This window comes from Photinus pyralis, unplaced genomic scaffold, assembly GCF_008802855.1.
Source record: "Photinus pyralis isolate 1611_PpyrPB1 unplaced genomic scaffold, Ppyr1.3 Ppyr1.4_LG1, whole genome shotgun sequence".
Lineage (NCBI taxonomy): Eukaryota > Metazoa > Arthropoda > Insecta > Coleoptera > Lampyridae > Photinus > Photinus pyralis.
In genome coordinates this window covers 41494603-41510859 of record NW_022170249.1, presented here as the reverse complement: position 1 = coordinate 41510859, position 16257 = coordinate 41494603, and the positions used below count along the sequence as shown (strand labels likewise).

The following is a 16257-nucleotide window of genomic DNA, read 5'->3' as shown; positions in this document are numbered from 1 at the left end:
GTAGACCCCCCCGTATCAAATCGCGTACCTACATATACTTTTATTACATATTACTTTTAGTTTACTATAGTGTTTTTGGAAGCTTCAATCAGAAGTTTAATAGCACTACCAGTAGTACATATATACTACATTTTAGGATTCTACGTAGAATTTGTATTCTTTTGATACTTACATATTTTAAATTATTCGCATTTATAAAAGGTAAGGTGGATGTAAATTTTGAAATTATATTACTGGAAAAAATACAGGAGGGTTAGGGGTGTACCAGAGAGGTGGCCTGGTAAACTTTGAACAGTTATTACTTATTATACACAAAATTACGAGTTTTTATTTTCTCCAGGCGGTTTTAGTGGTTGATTATGAGAGGCCTTTCGTTCATAATAATTGCTTCATAGCCTATGTTAAATTGAGATTTTAATATGTTTGAATAACACATAAAAATATTATATTTCAGGATTAATAATAATATAAACTTAAGAAAACTAGAATTCTAGATAGAATGCAACTCTCCCAGGTGGAATGGGGTATAAACCCTTCGCCTGTAGAATGTAATCGAAACCCGAAAATTCCGAGTGAAACCTAAAGACCTGACAACGCCACCTGCTAGGTACTCCCAGAACTATCAGGAGTAGGTACCTACTTCAATTCAACTTTCAGAATGAACCGCAAGTATACATTTACAATGCAAATCTATGTGCAAAACGTACACAGAAACTTCTAACCCAAAAAGACCAATTGTTACATAATGATAATCTATAGATCTTTGATTGGAAACAGTGATACTTCAGTTACCTAATTTTAGGGCGTGGACAGAAGGATAACGTTGCATTGTATAATTCGTAAGAGGAAAAAAAAGGTATCATTGCAGGCGCGCTTTCATGTAATCAAGCGCAAGAATAAATTACAAGTGGTATAAAATTCATTAAAAATATATTTCCAACTTTTTTTCACAGCTGTTGATCCTTAAAATACTCTGCGTCTTGTCATCACAAATTAAAATAAATAAAAATTAAATAGTAACGCCATAACATTCAATCTAAAATTAAACAAACTACTCGACATATAAAACAAAACTAAATGACAATATTAGACAAAGCATAATGAACATCGTCAGAGCTAATATTTAACATTATTCGTTGATTGTAAATATTATTACATTTATTATCAATTAAAAGAAATCGTGACGCACCTAACCTTGCAACTGATCTCATTGCAGTTGCTCGGGGCACCATTTGAAAACCATCCAAAATTGCGACAGTGGACAGCATTTTATACACTGAGCCAAAACTAGTTTCTTCAATGCCAGTACGTTCCACCTACATAAAAGAACACATTTCATAAGATGGATATCTCAGGCTACAGTACTATACCTCAGCAACTATTGCTTGCAGAAGGAGTTTTTCCAATCGACAGCACAATTTTATTGCTAGTACTTTAGGTTGTGATGTCATGGCGTTCAAAACCTGATTAACATGGTTCAATGATACGAGACTATGTTCACCTTCGTTTTCGGCGATTTCCGCCGCTCTTCTACAGATATCTAAAGCTCGTCTTGCATCCCCCGAAACAGAAGCCACCTTCCTAACCAAACACCTCATAAATTTAAACCGCCTCTACTGAAGTGATATTACCTTGAAACAAGTTGAACAGCATCTGGATCGAAAGAATTGGTACCCATAATTCTCTTGGTAACGATTTCTTGTAATTGCTTGTAAGTGTAAGGCTGAAAAGTAAGCCGAGTTAAACCCAATCGACTCGTTACTCTTCCCATTAGCAGTCTAAAACAGCTTACTATGAGAACACAATTAAACATATTAAAGTTTACCTTTCAGGTAAATCCATGGTGTTTGCGATGGTTATTACAATTAATCGTGCATTGGTTCTAGTGGGCCAATCTAATAAATTATATACGACATCTTGTCGCTTTGTACATAGGAGATCAAGCTAAAAAGAAAAGCAGATATAAGGACGAATGAAAATCAATCATTTTATTAACAAAATTTCATTAGGTATATTCAAATGTCTTTGATTTAAAAATTCATCAGGCGGATATAGATAGGTAGGATGCCTGCTATTTGTTAGAACAACAGCTTTGAATTTCTCAAATTCATATTAAAAATTTATTGCTCTTTCCTACAATTGGCAAGGTAAGAGTAGAACTTATCCTTACACGAGTACTATGGGTGTTGTTATTAAGAATAAACAATTCAGATGATTTTTTTGTAATTTTTCCGTTTTGTCTAAATCTAAATAATAATGTCCACCTTGTTAGTAAAGGATCGCGACATTGGTTACAAATAATTTCCGAAACATGTTTTTAGTTTTTGGTCAATAGTCGTTGATGTATTGGGTATCCTAACCACAATGCAGCACTGTCTGTATGGCTGCCTACATACGAATTATCTTCCATTGATTGTATGATGCTATGTAAACATACTTAGTGATGACGTCATAATACACCGCTGACGTTCAAGAAAACTAAGGAAAATCCTTCCATACCTAGATGTTTTTTTTTAATTCTCTCATTTTTTATTGATCATACAAAGATAGGCAATCATGCAAGTGAATTTTTATGTTATCTTCCAAGTGGGAAATTACAGTGTGCCAGGTCTTCGTTTAGCCTATCCAAATTTGTACATACTCTTTGAGCCGACAAAAATGCATTAATTCTATTACTTTATTTATTTCTACGCCGGTGTCAAGGTTTCAAAAATTACCTCATCCACAACCAGAATGATAGCATTCTTTCTTTTGGAGTTAACAAAAGTATTTTCCAACATTGACTGAGCCTCCTCCCAACGTAGCGTTTTACCCATCAACTGCTTCGCGATCTAAAACAGTAAAATTATTCGCTTATATTTCTTTGCCACTTTCTATATTAACCTCTACGTAAGCTTGGCGAGGTTCGCTGATCTTCATCCCATTAATAGTAATATACTGAAATGCTGGTACGAGTTTCTTTCTGGCCGATTGTTGCAAGGTCTTCATCACATCGGTGACCGTTGCAGTTTTACCAGTTCCGGGAACACCGGAAACGTACATACAGCTAGAAAAAGAAAATCTGTTACATACTCCATCAAGACCACTATTAAATGTACAGAGATAGAGGTATACAGTGAAAATGAGTCGTTTTAATGTACCTCAAAAAAACACAGTGGATAGCTAAGGGGTACAAAAATAATATATATTTTTTTATAGAACACCGTGTATTTTATTTTATCTTCGTAATGCCCATATTTTTTTGAATTCCAAAAAAACCACACAATACCTCTATCTTAAACCATTGTTGAGTTATTAAACAATTACAATGGCTACTTACTTGCTTTTTGGAAAATTATTCCCATCAAAGTGAGCTATGAAACATTACTTAACCAGATATAAATGCTTACCAGATATAAATTACCATACACATTGACATTACACTATTTATTATATTAATAAAAATGGCCGTCTTTTGAGATAATGATATTTTCGCATAACTAACTACTTACAACAATCATTTAATGTGACTTACCCTCCACAGCCGTCCAATAATTTCCCCTCTAAGAAATTTGTAATATCCTGAAACTCCTTTTCTCTGCATGCTAAAGCTTGGGGTAAATACGAAACGTGCAATTTGTGCCTCGCATTCGACAATGGAGTATTATTTTTGAGAATTGCTACCTTTCTATCCTGCACTGATGGTGTGATTGTGCCATCTCTCACCATTCGCGCCCTAATAGTGGGGGTATCCTTTGTCAGAGGGGTGCCGTTAAATCTTTTGGGAGTTTTAGGTTCTACATTTTTAATATTTTTTGTCGATTTCTTTTCAAAATCCTCTTCGTCAGACAGAAAATCAATGTCACTGTTATATTTTTTTGGTGTACGTACTTCGGATTTTCTCCTTGCTCGTGTACTCCACGTAGATGGACTTGACTCCACGTCGACACTAAAATGTTTCTTGGGTGTACTTTCATATGTTTCTTCAGAGTACTTTGTAGATCTTTTAATTAATCGTTTAGATCTAGTAGATGGAGTTACTTCTCCATTTAAGTGAATGCTCGGTGAACTTTCAGCTTGTGTAGATTTTACCTTCTGTGTGCCTTTAAAAAACACATTTTAAATTAACATGGCTTCACATACAGTAATAACTCACCTGATTCGTCTAGATGACCAAAACACCTCTTTGGAGTATTCGTAGTACGTTTACTTCGCCTAACCGGAGTATCATTTTTGGTGATACTCGCATTCTGTAAAGGAGGTGAGAAAAAATCAGCATACGACTTCCTTTCCATGGTTCTAGTTGAACGTCTCAACGAAATTTTCGCAGGCGTTTGTTTTGGGGTTGAGCTATTCTCTTCAATAGTCTTTCTCTTTCGAAGTTCCATTTTGCCTATTTCCGATAATTGTATCTGATTGTCCACTTGTTTAACTGAGTTAATTTTAATAGGCGATTTCATGTTCATAACTTCTGATGTCAATTGGGTCGGAAATACTTTAACATCATTTTCACTAACTAATGTCAGCTTTATACCATCGTGACATTGCAAATTTTTCACCGAATAGCACACATTACTTAACTCTTCATCGAAGGAGTCAACCAAAACTCGTTTAACAGATCTACTTAATGTTGGTTCCAGAAAGTCCATGTTTTGGCATTCTGGTGTTAATTTAACAGTTTTTGTGGGACTAACTGGGCTTTGAACTTTATTCGGAGTTAAATGCATAGTTTTCGAAGGACTTGTATCTAGTTCTACATGTGTGTCACAAGATATAGACAATTTCCGTTTGGTAGGCGAATTTGCGCATGATACGATATTTTCTTTATTGGCAGGTATACGACAAGTTGTATCAAAGTTATTTAAAACAGGCACAAGCGTATTACGTACTTGTTTATATCTGCAACAGTAGGTGTCATGTTTTTCATTTTGGAATATGGGATCATCAATCTTCAGGAAAACAACATCACATTTCTCTATTATTTCTTCTAAACATATTGTATTTGCTAATTTAAGTGCAGTCTCAATTATCTGCAACAACAATAGACAATTAACCAATGGACAAAATATAGAGTACAAGTACATTCAGTGCAAGGTTCAGCTTAAAGAATAATAAAGTAGCTTTCGAACTATACTATGGTCAAGCTCAGCTTATCCAAGACTTCAGTTTCAACTTTTCATTGATTAGTTTTTTAACTTTATTCAATCGAGTTGCTGCCACACCTGTGTGGCCATGATACCACAGCTATACAGGTAAGTTGTGACATACAGGGCAGAGCTGAGCTAGTAATTACATCAGAAGATTCTGTCAACCTACATCCAAATCCATACCCAGCTATTAGATATTCCCCTTTATAAACATCTTGGAGAAAAACTTAGGGGGCACCTTGTTTGGGGACGTTTCTCGAGCCCTGCCGACTTACAGGGCAAAGTAGATCTACTCTCCAACTCCATTGCGGTCCTCTGAAAACTACTAAGACACACTATAACCATCCTTGGTGGTGCAGAGCGCACGAAAAGCAGAAAACTCGGTTGGGAAAACAGTAATAAAGTAAAATAAGGCAAGGAATAAAAATTAGTTTTTGATCAAATTTCTGCATAATTTTAAAAACAGCGATATATCACCCCTATTATCACACTATAGACTATTTAATACGATGAAATGAAATATTTCTTAAATGTTACTTGTCCTTCGCCATTGTTTATATCTTCATAACAAAGTCTTTGAAAAGAAAGGCTCTCTTGGATCGTTCTTTGATGTGCAGTATATTACAGTAGGGCTATGGCATTTCCAAAGAAATGAATCTCATATCCCATCAATCGGCACATATTATGACCTTTACCTCTGAGATCCCTTTGATATTGAATAAAAAGACAGTATCTAATTGAGTGGTCCGTCAACACAAAAAAATCTGCAATTTCTTGTATGAAGGAACCGCGCGGAAGGAACATAAGTGCAAGTAAAATGTGACCATACCTCAAAGTTTCCTCGTAAGTTCTTATAGCTATTGCAGATGTTGAAGTCTAAATCTTTCACTCGTTTATAAAGTTGCACAATTCCCCTGTGTTCCTTTGGTAGGTGCCGTTTTTCAGAGGAATGGAACAAGCTGGTTAATTTGCCAATCTGGAGTTTTCCTTTTTGCATTACCGCTACGAAGTCTCCTACATTAAAGGGGACCTTTTTGTATACAAAGCCTCTGTAAATCACAGTGTAATAATTCACGGGGTTGTATTTTAAATGGAACTTACTGATAGTACTTGAGCCAACATTTTTCGGTATTCCCATTTTGAATTGGACCTCCGACCCATTTAAAATGTCCCATTCTAAAAACACCAGTAACGAAACACAAATAACACACGAAACACCTGTTCTACATGGACGAAGAAATTTTCGCGCCAAACCTTAAATTTAACCTAAAAAATACAACCATATTAAGTTGGCGGTACTTTTTAGTATACAGTGTGGAAACAAATTTTCCCAATCTCAAACAAACTCGAAATAAGAAACCCAAAACTGTAGAATTCTTCATTTGGTGTCATCAGTAGTGATGTTACCTATCCGAACCCTAATGTATGTATTAATAGAAAAAACAAATACTACAATCAAAATAAACAATTATTTCCTGGTTTCTATATTTCAACTGAATAGAGAGCCGTTATGCCCAATGACTGCAATGCTTACTTGTAACGCAAAAAACAAAAAAGTATCGAATAATTAATATAATTTTCTTTATTCCTTGAAAGTTTAATTCCAGTTTCCAGTAACACAAATTAAGAAAAAAGTTGACAACATTCTATTTTTTTAATGACGATAAATAATGGTTAATTTAATTAATTAATATGTAAAAAAATAAACTCCAGTAGTATATTCTTTTGTCCATGTATAATGATCATGTGTGCAATGGTCCGGCCAAAATGAAACATACACATAAAACTACAGTTACTTAGCTCTCTTACTGAAAATTTCCCAGAAGGAATTTGAATCCCGGTACAATAAAAATTCGACTTCACATTCTAACTGTCACTTTAATAATTTAACCATTGAATTTATAAATTCAATGATTTAACGTAAGCAACATTGATAACAAAAATAAACGATAAACTGCCCTACATTTACACAATCCTAGGAAATAACCTTTTGCAAGAAAAAAATACACCACACAAAACTGATAAATTACAAATATGCCGAGAACTTCACGCGTCTACAATTACACGATTCCAAAAATAATTCAAGCACAAATTTGTTTATGGGGTCACCCTGTGTACTGCATCATCAACCATAGAGTGCATTCTTTTACTGTAACAACTCAGTGACAACATAACCTAACCTTAATTCACTATCACAAGAAAAATGGAGGAAGATTCGCAAAGTTCTACCACTTCTGTAGATGAAAATACCGAAAATTTCTGCAATAATCCAACCCGAGACACATTAGCTGAAGGGTTAATGGGCTTAATTAAACCCACTGTTGACCAACTAGACGAAAGAGTTAGAACAACAAGGTTCGTATGCCAATGAACCACCCCAAATATTTTAGATTTACTTTTAGAATTTCACAACTGGAGTTAAAACAACACATAGAATCGTTAGCGGAAGAACTGAAGAAGATTTCTGAAGCACAACAAGTGACAATAGATTTAGATGCATATGTGAGAAAGTTAATTAATGCTAAACATAGAGTTACTGTTCTAACAAATGTGCTGCAAAGTGCACAAGAGAGGTTAAATAAAATACATCAGTCGATTGAGCGTGAAACAGTGAAAAGGAAAGTTCTATTGGAAGGTGCCTGCAGTGATATTCAATAATTCATACAATGTCGTTGCGTACACCTCTTTATGACCTTAAACAGTTTAATAGTGTTTACGAACCCAGTGAGGATACATTCTTACTTTTAGATGCTTTGGAGAGTGAATTAACATACATTGAGTCTTTGAAACCTTTATTGATTGTGGAGGTTGGCAGTGGCAGTGGAATTGTTATTACTTCGGTAGCATCTTTCTTTAAAAATGAAGCATTATATTTTTCCTCAGATATTAATCCTTGCGCTTGCTTGTGCACTTTAAAGACTGCAAGTTTAAATAATGTTCATGTCCATTGTATAAATATGGACTTACTTTTTAACTTTAAAAGTACTTTTGATATTGTAATATTTAATCCACCATATGTTTGTACGGAAATGAGTGAAATTTCACCAGGAATTAACAGAGCCTGGGCTGGTGGTTTAGATGGTAGGGTAATCATTGATCGTTTTTTATTACATTTGGAACATGTTTTAAAACCAAAAGGAGTATGTTATATGGTAGCTATTAAGGAAAACAAACCCTATGAAATAATTGAGAAAATGTCATGTAATTTTAATGCATGTGTTGTTAAAAAACGTAAAATACTGGGCGAACATTTGTTTGTACTAAGATTAATAAAATTATAAGCCAATCCTACTCCCATCAATATGAATTAATGTGGACTGATATACCTTACGAAGTATCACACTTTGAATACGCATCTATTATGGTGCTATTCTTCTAATACCTCAACTGTACCACGAATGTCCAATACACTGCATTAGATAATGGTAGTTCCAAAATTGCATTCAAATTTGGTTGTGTAGACATTTTGAGAATTCTAAAGGTAGAATGAATTAGGCATTGCATATTAGAAATTGTATAGGGTGTTGCAAATTATAAAAATAATAAAATGGGGAATAGTAAGAAGACATTTTTGGAGGCATTCGTTAGTGGCCCACGGAAGTACTGATCAACAGTCGCAAAAATTTCAGAAAAGTTTTTCAGTCTGGAACTATAGCTAACTATACCTAGATGGTTGCGCATCTATATTAAGGTACTTATGGCCGTTTGCACTGACAAATTTAAGTAGAGCTTAGCTTTAACCGTAGCTTAACATCTATGGCAACGATTATTGAGACAATGGTTGCCATAGAGTTTAAGCTAAGATCCGCTTAAATTTTTCGGTGCAAACGGCCAATACTTGAATAATTTATGAATGTACACTGTACAGGGTGTCCCATTTTTACAGTGTAAAAAAACTTTTTAAATAGAACATCCTGTATGTTTTTAATTGTTTCCAGAGAAGGAATTTAAGATTATTTGGATCTCGATGTCATTTGAAATCTATGAAACCACGTGGTTTTGTATTCTTTAATGATCATGATCACCCTGTTGTCTGTGTCTACTTTTACGTTAATCGATGCCCTACTTTTTTTTATTTGTCAAGTGTAGTGGGGGTAGATTGTGTTTACTATGTTGTTCCTGTTGACAGCCTATTCCCTTTTAAATTACGTTCCTCAAGCGATTTGCAGCGAAGAAGTACTATGACTGTGTATTAAAATTTGTGGGAATGAGTGTCTGTGCAGATAATTTATAAAAAAATACTAAAATGACCGACAATCACACACCAAGTTTAAGTCAGTATTTCGGAACGTTAGAACAGAAAACGGTACCTGTTACCGAGGAGATTTCCGACACAATAAATCAAATACATAGTCTACATTTAGAGGAGAACGAACCTGAAGTCTGCCGATTATTTGCGGAAACACCGGCACAGCCGAAGGATCCAACAGCAGTGTTTTTTGATTTGATCAGCAACACGGGAGGTATAAGTATTGGTGATGTATGTCTAAGCCCGTCATAGTTGTGTGCGTACGTGTAAGGTAATGTTTTCAGGACAATTTTAATCCTAGGATGGGTTTGGGAACGGAAGCTGATCGAAGACGGGACGCATGGATCCCAAGTGAACAAACACGTCAGTGCCTAATCGCATGTGCCACCTCTCCATCTGGTACTTACACCCCCGAAAAGGAGCTCCTAACTATGCCAGGGGTTCTTTTAGAAGAAGATTTGGTAGGTTCAATGTTAAATTTAGCAGGTGTTGATCGATAGCTAGGATTTATGTGCTGACGTACAACCGAAAAGCCATTAATGTTAATAATTTATGATTACCTACTAATGCCATGAAAGGTGAGAGACCTCTTCAGTCTTCTATTCTATTTATAGCAAGGAATAGTGATTGTGATGAGGTTTGAATAATTTAAGCAGTTTACTTATTAATGTTATAAATACCAGTATTCCTTGTAATAGGGATAATTTATTTTTCAAACATTACTTCACTCATTTAAGAGCTTCAACTAAATATGTCCTCCAGCAAAGTGCATCAAGAATTAAATTAGGAAAGTGCAAATAAAATTGCAAGGATAAAATCGTTATCATCATCATGAATTATCAATAATAATTATAAAAAGTACGCGATGTCTCATTTTCGTCACTTATAGGGTCAAACTTAAAATAGTAAAATCAAAATTTGAAAATATTTACCGAGATATTTGCTCACTTAAATGATACGGAGAAATAAAAAAATTGTCAATTTCAGAATGATCATATATTTTCTTACTTACCTAAAAGGGATACAGACTATTTATCGCGGCGTAAGCTAATTAGTCTCAAGATAAGCACGTGTTATTGTTATAGTTGAATAGATGTTTGTTTCGACGACGCATTAATAAAATAAGGAAAGTGGAAAAGAAAGGGAATTTGCCTTAAGTAGGGGAGGAAGACGATAATCGAGGGCTTTCGATCAAGTTTGTTGTTTTGGTGATGGACGTCGAAGCATACCTGTTTGTTTTGGTGTATTGCCATATTTGAGCGCATTTGAAAAGACAGTTTGTCTTGTTTAAATATAAAGTTGTGTAGAAGAAAGCTAAAGAGCGTTTAAAGGATTTTCTTTACATCGTGACATAAGTGGATGTTAACAGGAAGCGTGTTTTTAGCGCATTTTCGAAAAAAATACGCTATTATCGTTATGGCTGGCCGGCCGGCTGTCCGGCTGAGATCTCAGCAACTACAATAGCTAGAGACTTCAAATTTTCACTAAAAGCTTTCTACTATAGTGTAGATGTGCAGGCTCTAGTCTATTTTGAGTTAGATTACTCGTGAGATCGATAATTTGAGAAAATAATTTCGATATGGTTTTCGGAGGTGCTATAATTTTACCGTTAGATTTAGACTTTGTGATTTGTTTTACAAAATAAAGACGTACCCTCAACTGAAATTAAATAAAATTAATTATTTAACGCAGCCAAAATTACTCGTGAGATCGATAATTTTAAACTTCGCTAATAAAATACTGACCAAAAATGCGCTTTAATCATGCATATGCTGATTTACAACTTGTTTCGTTTACAAAAAAGTTTAGTGTGGAGATCTATCTACCGTTTGTCAGTAGTTGCGTGGTGTGCGTTACCTGGCCCTGAGCACCATTTTTTTTTTCAGTTTATTTGATTAAATGATGTTGAATAAATTTGTTTCATGTGCAAATCATGGTACAATAATATTATACCATATACAGGGTGACAATTTGAAAACTTACCACCCCCCATATCTTAGTAAATAAACGAGATATTTAAAAAAATCAAAATCCGTTTCGGTAATTCGGTGGGGGAATCACAATGACATAGTTGGCGACGCACCCCCTCCAACCCCCTGCGCCCCAGCCACCCCAACTTTTAAATCTTAAATAGTGACCCCCATGTGTGATACGTCGTTGGAAAGCTCTGAAAAAATGCTTTCCAACCGTACCAAATAGCATTACATTTAGGTTACTAATTATCATGCAAATCAAAAAATAAACTAATATGATACATTTGAAATCTGTCGTATTTCAAACACAACAATTCAGTATGCCGGAAGTGTGATATACATTTTAGTAGCTTACCGACAATATTAAGGCATGTTTCACAATAAAGTATTTTTCTCTTTTTGCGCTTTTTTTTTGTCATTTTTTTTTGTAATATTTTGTAATATTTTCACTTGCTCACTTGTTCTGATAATTTTTTTTTGTTCTTTTTTTTGTATAATTTGATAATTAGTAATTATATCCGTTTAACTTATTATTTGCTTTGTGAATCTCTATTGAGTTTAATTCTAAGTTCTCTTTTTGAATATTTTTATTTTCATATATGTACACTAGACTTATTTAGTACACAAGTACATTGTCCTGTTATTGGAAAATATTCTGTTGGACAATAAATGATTATTATTATTATTATTATTAACCGGTGAACATAGACGAACTAAGACAGAGAATAATTCAAGAGTGTCGAAATATTGCAAAACCAACATTTGAAAAGGTTCGACAAGAGTTTGAGAATAGATTATAACTGGCGATTAAAAATGAGTTGCTGTCGAGTCGGCTTTGGATGTTCAAGTTAAATACGATTTTCCATGTAAACAAAAATTTCAAAGGGCGACTCGACAGCAACTCATTTTTGATCGCATAGTAATACTGTCTTACCAAGAACGGAATCCATTTTGAACATTTATTGAAATAAAAGCCAACTTTAGAAAATGTATCATATTAGTTTATTTTTTGATTTGCACGATAATTACTAACCTAAATGTAATGCTATTGGTATGGTTGGAAACCATTTTTTCAGCGCTTTCCAACGACATATCACACATGGGGGGTCACTATTTAAGACTTAAAAGTTGGGGTGGCTGGGGCGCAAGGAGTGTGAGGGGGTGCGTCGCCAACTATGTAATTGTGATTCCCCCTCCGAATTACCGAAACGGATTTTGATTTTTTTAAATATCTTGTTCATTTGCTAAGATATGGGGGGTGGTAAGTTTTCAAATTGTCACCCTGTATAATATAATAATATTGTACCATGGTGCAAATGATCTATTGTGGGTTTAATCGAGCCCAAATTACGACCTAGATAAGAGCCACAATATGTTCGGTTTTACATATGTTGAGCCCTAATCAGTACAGATACCTACTGGGAAGCATGCCCCCAGTTGTCTAGATATTACACTGGACAATAGAATTAGACCCATGTTCAGTTATAGAGCCCTTGTCACTTTGAAGTTAGAGCTACGCAAGGTAGAGAAAGCACTAGCCAGTGAGAAAAAGAAAGTCTGCTTTTAATTGTCGTAATGGTGGTTATACATTTTCCAGCAACTTCAAAGCAACCCAAATATGCCACATTGTTTTTTCGTTGATGTCGCACTCTGCTATTTCGCGCACCAATCGATACATGCGCCAAGTCAATTGCGTCGTACCGCGCCGATGTGTTCACATTTTTATATTCTGTACGCTGGGCTTCCTTTATTATATCCGTCAATATCGAGTGTACAAAGCGATAAAAAGTAAAGCAAACCCTCATGTGTGTTTGTGTATTAGCATGTTACTTTATTTATTTCAAATTTTAATTACAGACTGACACAGTCAGCGAAGCAGTCACAATCTACTTGGGCGAAGCCGAAGCTTTACAACGAAGAATTTTAACAGCTGCAGATGTTACCCAAGACGAAAGAGGATTAAGAGAACTGGTCCAGGCAGGAGCGTACAGGTAAGCGGTTAATATTGAAATCGAATGATTTTTTTAGATTACAATTGTGTACAATTTTATTTTATAGGGCCGGTATTAATTTAACGGCAAGATTGTTAACAATTTATGGACAAGGCAAGGGGCGTGCAGGCCACGCGACAAAACATTCGCCCCACTCTTTACAGCTTTGGTTTACACGAATCGCCCTTTTAGTTAAAATTAAAAATTATACTCTTGCTCAAGCAGAAGCAGAACCGTTTGGTCAATTAGATAAACCCGATCTATTTTATCAGGTAAATGAAATGACTGTGTAGTTGGTATGTCCTTTAGTGTGAAAACGTATCTATTTTAAGCAAGTTGTGGTTTTTCTCTTCCCAATTAATTTCTCTTGTTCTTCTCTTGCTCATGTTGATCTTTGATCTATGGTAGACTCTTATTGTGCATCTATCTATGATATTTTAACCATGTTTGCTAGTTTCGGAAACATCTGAAAAACTTAAAATTTGTAATAGGCGTGAATAACAGTTTCGTTAACAGAAATACGGAATATTTCTTCAATATTTTAAAATCTGAAATAGTCGAAAATTTTTTGATATTCTGACACTATCAGCAACTCAAGAAAAATTGCGACAAATGGATCTATTGCGTAGGAAACACAGATGCTACACTTACACCTACAGACTTTTCACCTGAACTCTTGGTTTTTTAGAGGACTTTTGGAGATAAGCCATTTTTAAATAAAATTTACTGGTGTATATTGTTGCCTGTTGGGCTGTTTACGAGAAAAATTAAATTATTATTGAAAAAAGATGTGATGTTGAACATGGAAATTACAGAATTCTTTTTGTCAGCTTTTTTCTGCAACTGTACCGTTACTGTTACGTTTCCCCGTTTAATATTGCTTTATTTACGCACACTGTTTGTCAAAATCATTGTGCAAAAAAGAAAAAATACAACTATTCTTTATTCTTTTCAGTTTTATCCTGAGATGTATGGCGGTCGGCCCGGCTCTATTGCATCGTTTTCATTCAGATTACTTCTGGCAGAATTACCCATGCATTGCGGCAAACCAAAGGAATCGCTAACTAAATTATTTCATATTTTGTCTATAGTCAGACAGGTATCCCAAACCGTCATTTGTGATTACTGTATCATTATTGTTATTCATTAGATGCTTGGTAATTTGAAAAACGAGCTGTGTGAAGACGGTAGCCCGACAGAAATTAATTCAGCCGATCGCTCGGACTCAGTTCGTCTGTGGTATGGACGAGAAGGACGAATAATGCATTCAATAATTAACTGCGCCTTAGCGTTAAAGGACTACGAGTTAGCGATGGATTTATTGGGACAACTACTGGAACGGTATTGCTAGCATTCCAATATTGGTGTGTTAATGCAAATTTTACAGAGAGAGCGCTCCACGACACTCATTACTGTCGGCGTTGGGCCGGTTGCATTTGCAGCTAGGCGACGTGGCTGGTGCGGAAGTTTGTTTTAACGAGGCGCGCGAAATTTCTGGTGGACACGAAGGCCTCCGCGAACTAGTGGACCGCGGTTTAATAGCAATTGCTCAAAATAATTTTGGTGATGCCTATTCATGTTTCCAACAAGCGAGTGCTTTAGAGCCGTCAAATGTGATGGTAAGTTACAGATACCTGTGAAGTTGATTAGTGATTATGCGTTGTAGATACTAAACAATATGGCCGTTTGTCTTTTATATGGGGTCATTTAAAGGATGCAATATCCGTTCTAGAGTCTGCAATTTCTGCTAGTCCAGTTCAGGCATTGCAGGAGTCTCTGTTACTGAATTTATGTACCTTATATGATATGGAATCGTCGAAGGGAAGGTTAAAAAAATTTGCTCTCTTGAAACAAATCTCTAAATATCAAGCTGACGCGCCCGCTCAAATTCTAGAGAAATTGTATGGATAGGAGTGTTCTAATTGTGTTACATTCTGCACTTTGTTAGAAGTTGTGTGTTGCATTGGCCAAGTTTCTAAAGTATCTTCACTAATGTTTCAACGAATTGGAGTGTGAAGTGTTTCTGTGGTTACAATGGCATAAAATGTGATATTTAACAGCACAATAAATAAATCGAGATGTTATGTTTCTTTATGGCGTTACACTAGTTTTAATTTTTTATTCTGATATAGTTAATTTTTGTGTGGGTCATTAGTGCTTGGGTGGAAGATTGTCGGTCTATAACGCACATATTTAAAATTCATTATCTGGGCATGTTGAAGGACTCTTTAAGGCTACAACCTAAAAATATTTTCAATGAAATTACAATTGTTATACAGGGTGATTGATATCAGTAGATTTACAAGGGCGAATCTGGACCAGCTCAAGGTCGCTCGCCATCAGGTGGTTGGAAAGTAGGTCAAGGTGATGTGCCACATGGCGGTGACCTTGGAAAGTAGATCGAGGTAACCTTCAGTTATCATATTTAATTTTTTGGGGTGTCAAATTATACTGTTCAAGGTCAATGGTTGTGGTGTCAAATTACATTTTCAAGGACATACAACGCCCATTTTTCCGGTGTCAAACATGGTCGAGGTCATTTTTGTGGTATCTAATTACATTTTGAATTAACTTGAAATATGCAATTAGATAACCTTGACAGTATAACCTGGCACCGCAAAAATGGTTTCATGGGCCTTGAGCGTAATTCAACACTACAAAAAATGAGGTAATTGGCCCTCTATGCCTTGAAAATGTAATTCGACACCTTGGATGATCTGTGACACTTCTTCAAAATGAGATCATTGACCTTGAACATGTATTTTGACACCACAAAAAATGGGGTCATTGACCTTGCATGCCCTGAAAATGCAATTCGATACGGCAAAAATACAATGATGATCTTGCACTTAGAATTCAGGAAGTAGCTCTATTTGCACTTAAGCTTGCCCATTAGAAAAACAACAGAACCTGCACAT

At 35.3% G+C, this 16257-nt stretch overlaps 4 protein-coding genes across 4 annotated transcripts; 3 read left to right on the top strand and 1 right to left on the bottom strand.

Moving 5' to 3' along the window:
- Positions 1-943: 943 nt before the first annotated feature.
- Positions 944-6373, bottom strand: LOC116160478 (origin recognition complex subunit 1). Its single transcript, XM_031473673.1, has 10 exons — positions 6228-6373; positions 5956-6175; positions 4136-5009; positions 3515-4082; positions 2884-3046; positions 2718-2831; positions 1826-1944; positions 1632-1778; positions 1371-1581; positions 944-1316 (listed from the first exon to the last, which is right to left on the bottom strand). The coding sequence occupies exons 1-10, from the start codon at positions 6299-6301 to the stop codon at positions 1074-1076; spliced, it is 2733 nt and encodes a 910-aa protein (XP_031329533.1). The 5' UTR covers positions 6302-6373; the 3' UTR covers positions 944-1073.
- Positions 6374-7283: 910 nt separating this feature from the next.
- On the top strand, positions 7284-7823 carry LOC116178591 (SNAPIN protein homolog). The gene is made up of 2 exons (XM_031498141.1): positions 7284-7481; positions 7529-7823. Exons 1-2 carry the CDS (start codon positions 7330-7332, stop codon positions 7782-7784), a joined length of 408 nt encoding a protein of 135 aa, XP_031354001.1. The 5' UTR covers positions 7284-7329; the 3' UTR covers positions 7785-7823.
- On the top strand, positions 7765-8417 carry LOC116178582 (methyltransferase N6AMT1). Its single transcript, XM_031498129.1, has one exon. It carries the CDS (start codon positions 7793-7795, stop codon positions 8405-8407), a length of 615 nt encoding a protein of 204 aa, XP_031353989.1. The 5' UTR covers positions 7765-7792; the 3' UTR covers positions 8408-8417.
- A 780-nt stretch (positions 8418-9197) lies between these two features.
- LOC116181762 (trafficking protein particle complex subunit 12) lies at positions 9198-15441 on the top strand. Its single transcript, XM_031502190.1, is given in 9 exon segments — positions 9198-9606; positions 9660-9836; positions 13206-13339; positions 13407-13611; positions 14295-14438; positions 14490-14680; positions 14727-14958; positions 15006-15036; positions 15039-15441. Coding segments are annotated over 9 exon segments (1560 nt in total). The 5' UTR covers positions 9198-9372; the 3' UTR covers positions 15251-15441.
- Positions 15442-16257: the final 816 nt, after the last annotated feature.

Coding starts and splice junctions, on each gene's coding strand:
- LOC116160478 (XM_031473673.1), bottom strand. CDS start 6,301: ATGGGACATTTTAAATGGGTCGGAGGTCCAATTCAAAATGGGAATACC. Junction 6,176..6,227: donor TGTTGGCTCAAGTACTATCA/GTAAGTTCCATT, acceptor TGTGATTTACAG/AGGCTTTGTATACAAAAAGG. Junction 3,047..3,514: donor TTATTGGACGGCTGTGGAGG/GTAAGTCACATT, acceptor TTCTTTTTCTAG/CTGTATGTACGTTTCCGGTG.
- LOC116178591 (XM_031498141.1), top strand. CDS start 7,330: ATGGAGGAAGATTCGCAAAGTTCTACCACTTCTGTAGATGAAAATACC. Junction 7,482..7,528: donor GAAAGAGTTAGAACAACAAG/GTTCGTATGCCA, acceptor ATTTACTTTTAG/AATTTCACAACTGGAGTTAA.
- LOC116178582 (XM_031498129.1), top strand. CDS start 7,793: ATGTCGTTGCGTACACCTCTTTATGACCTTAAACAGTTTAATAGTGTT.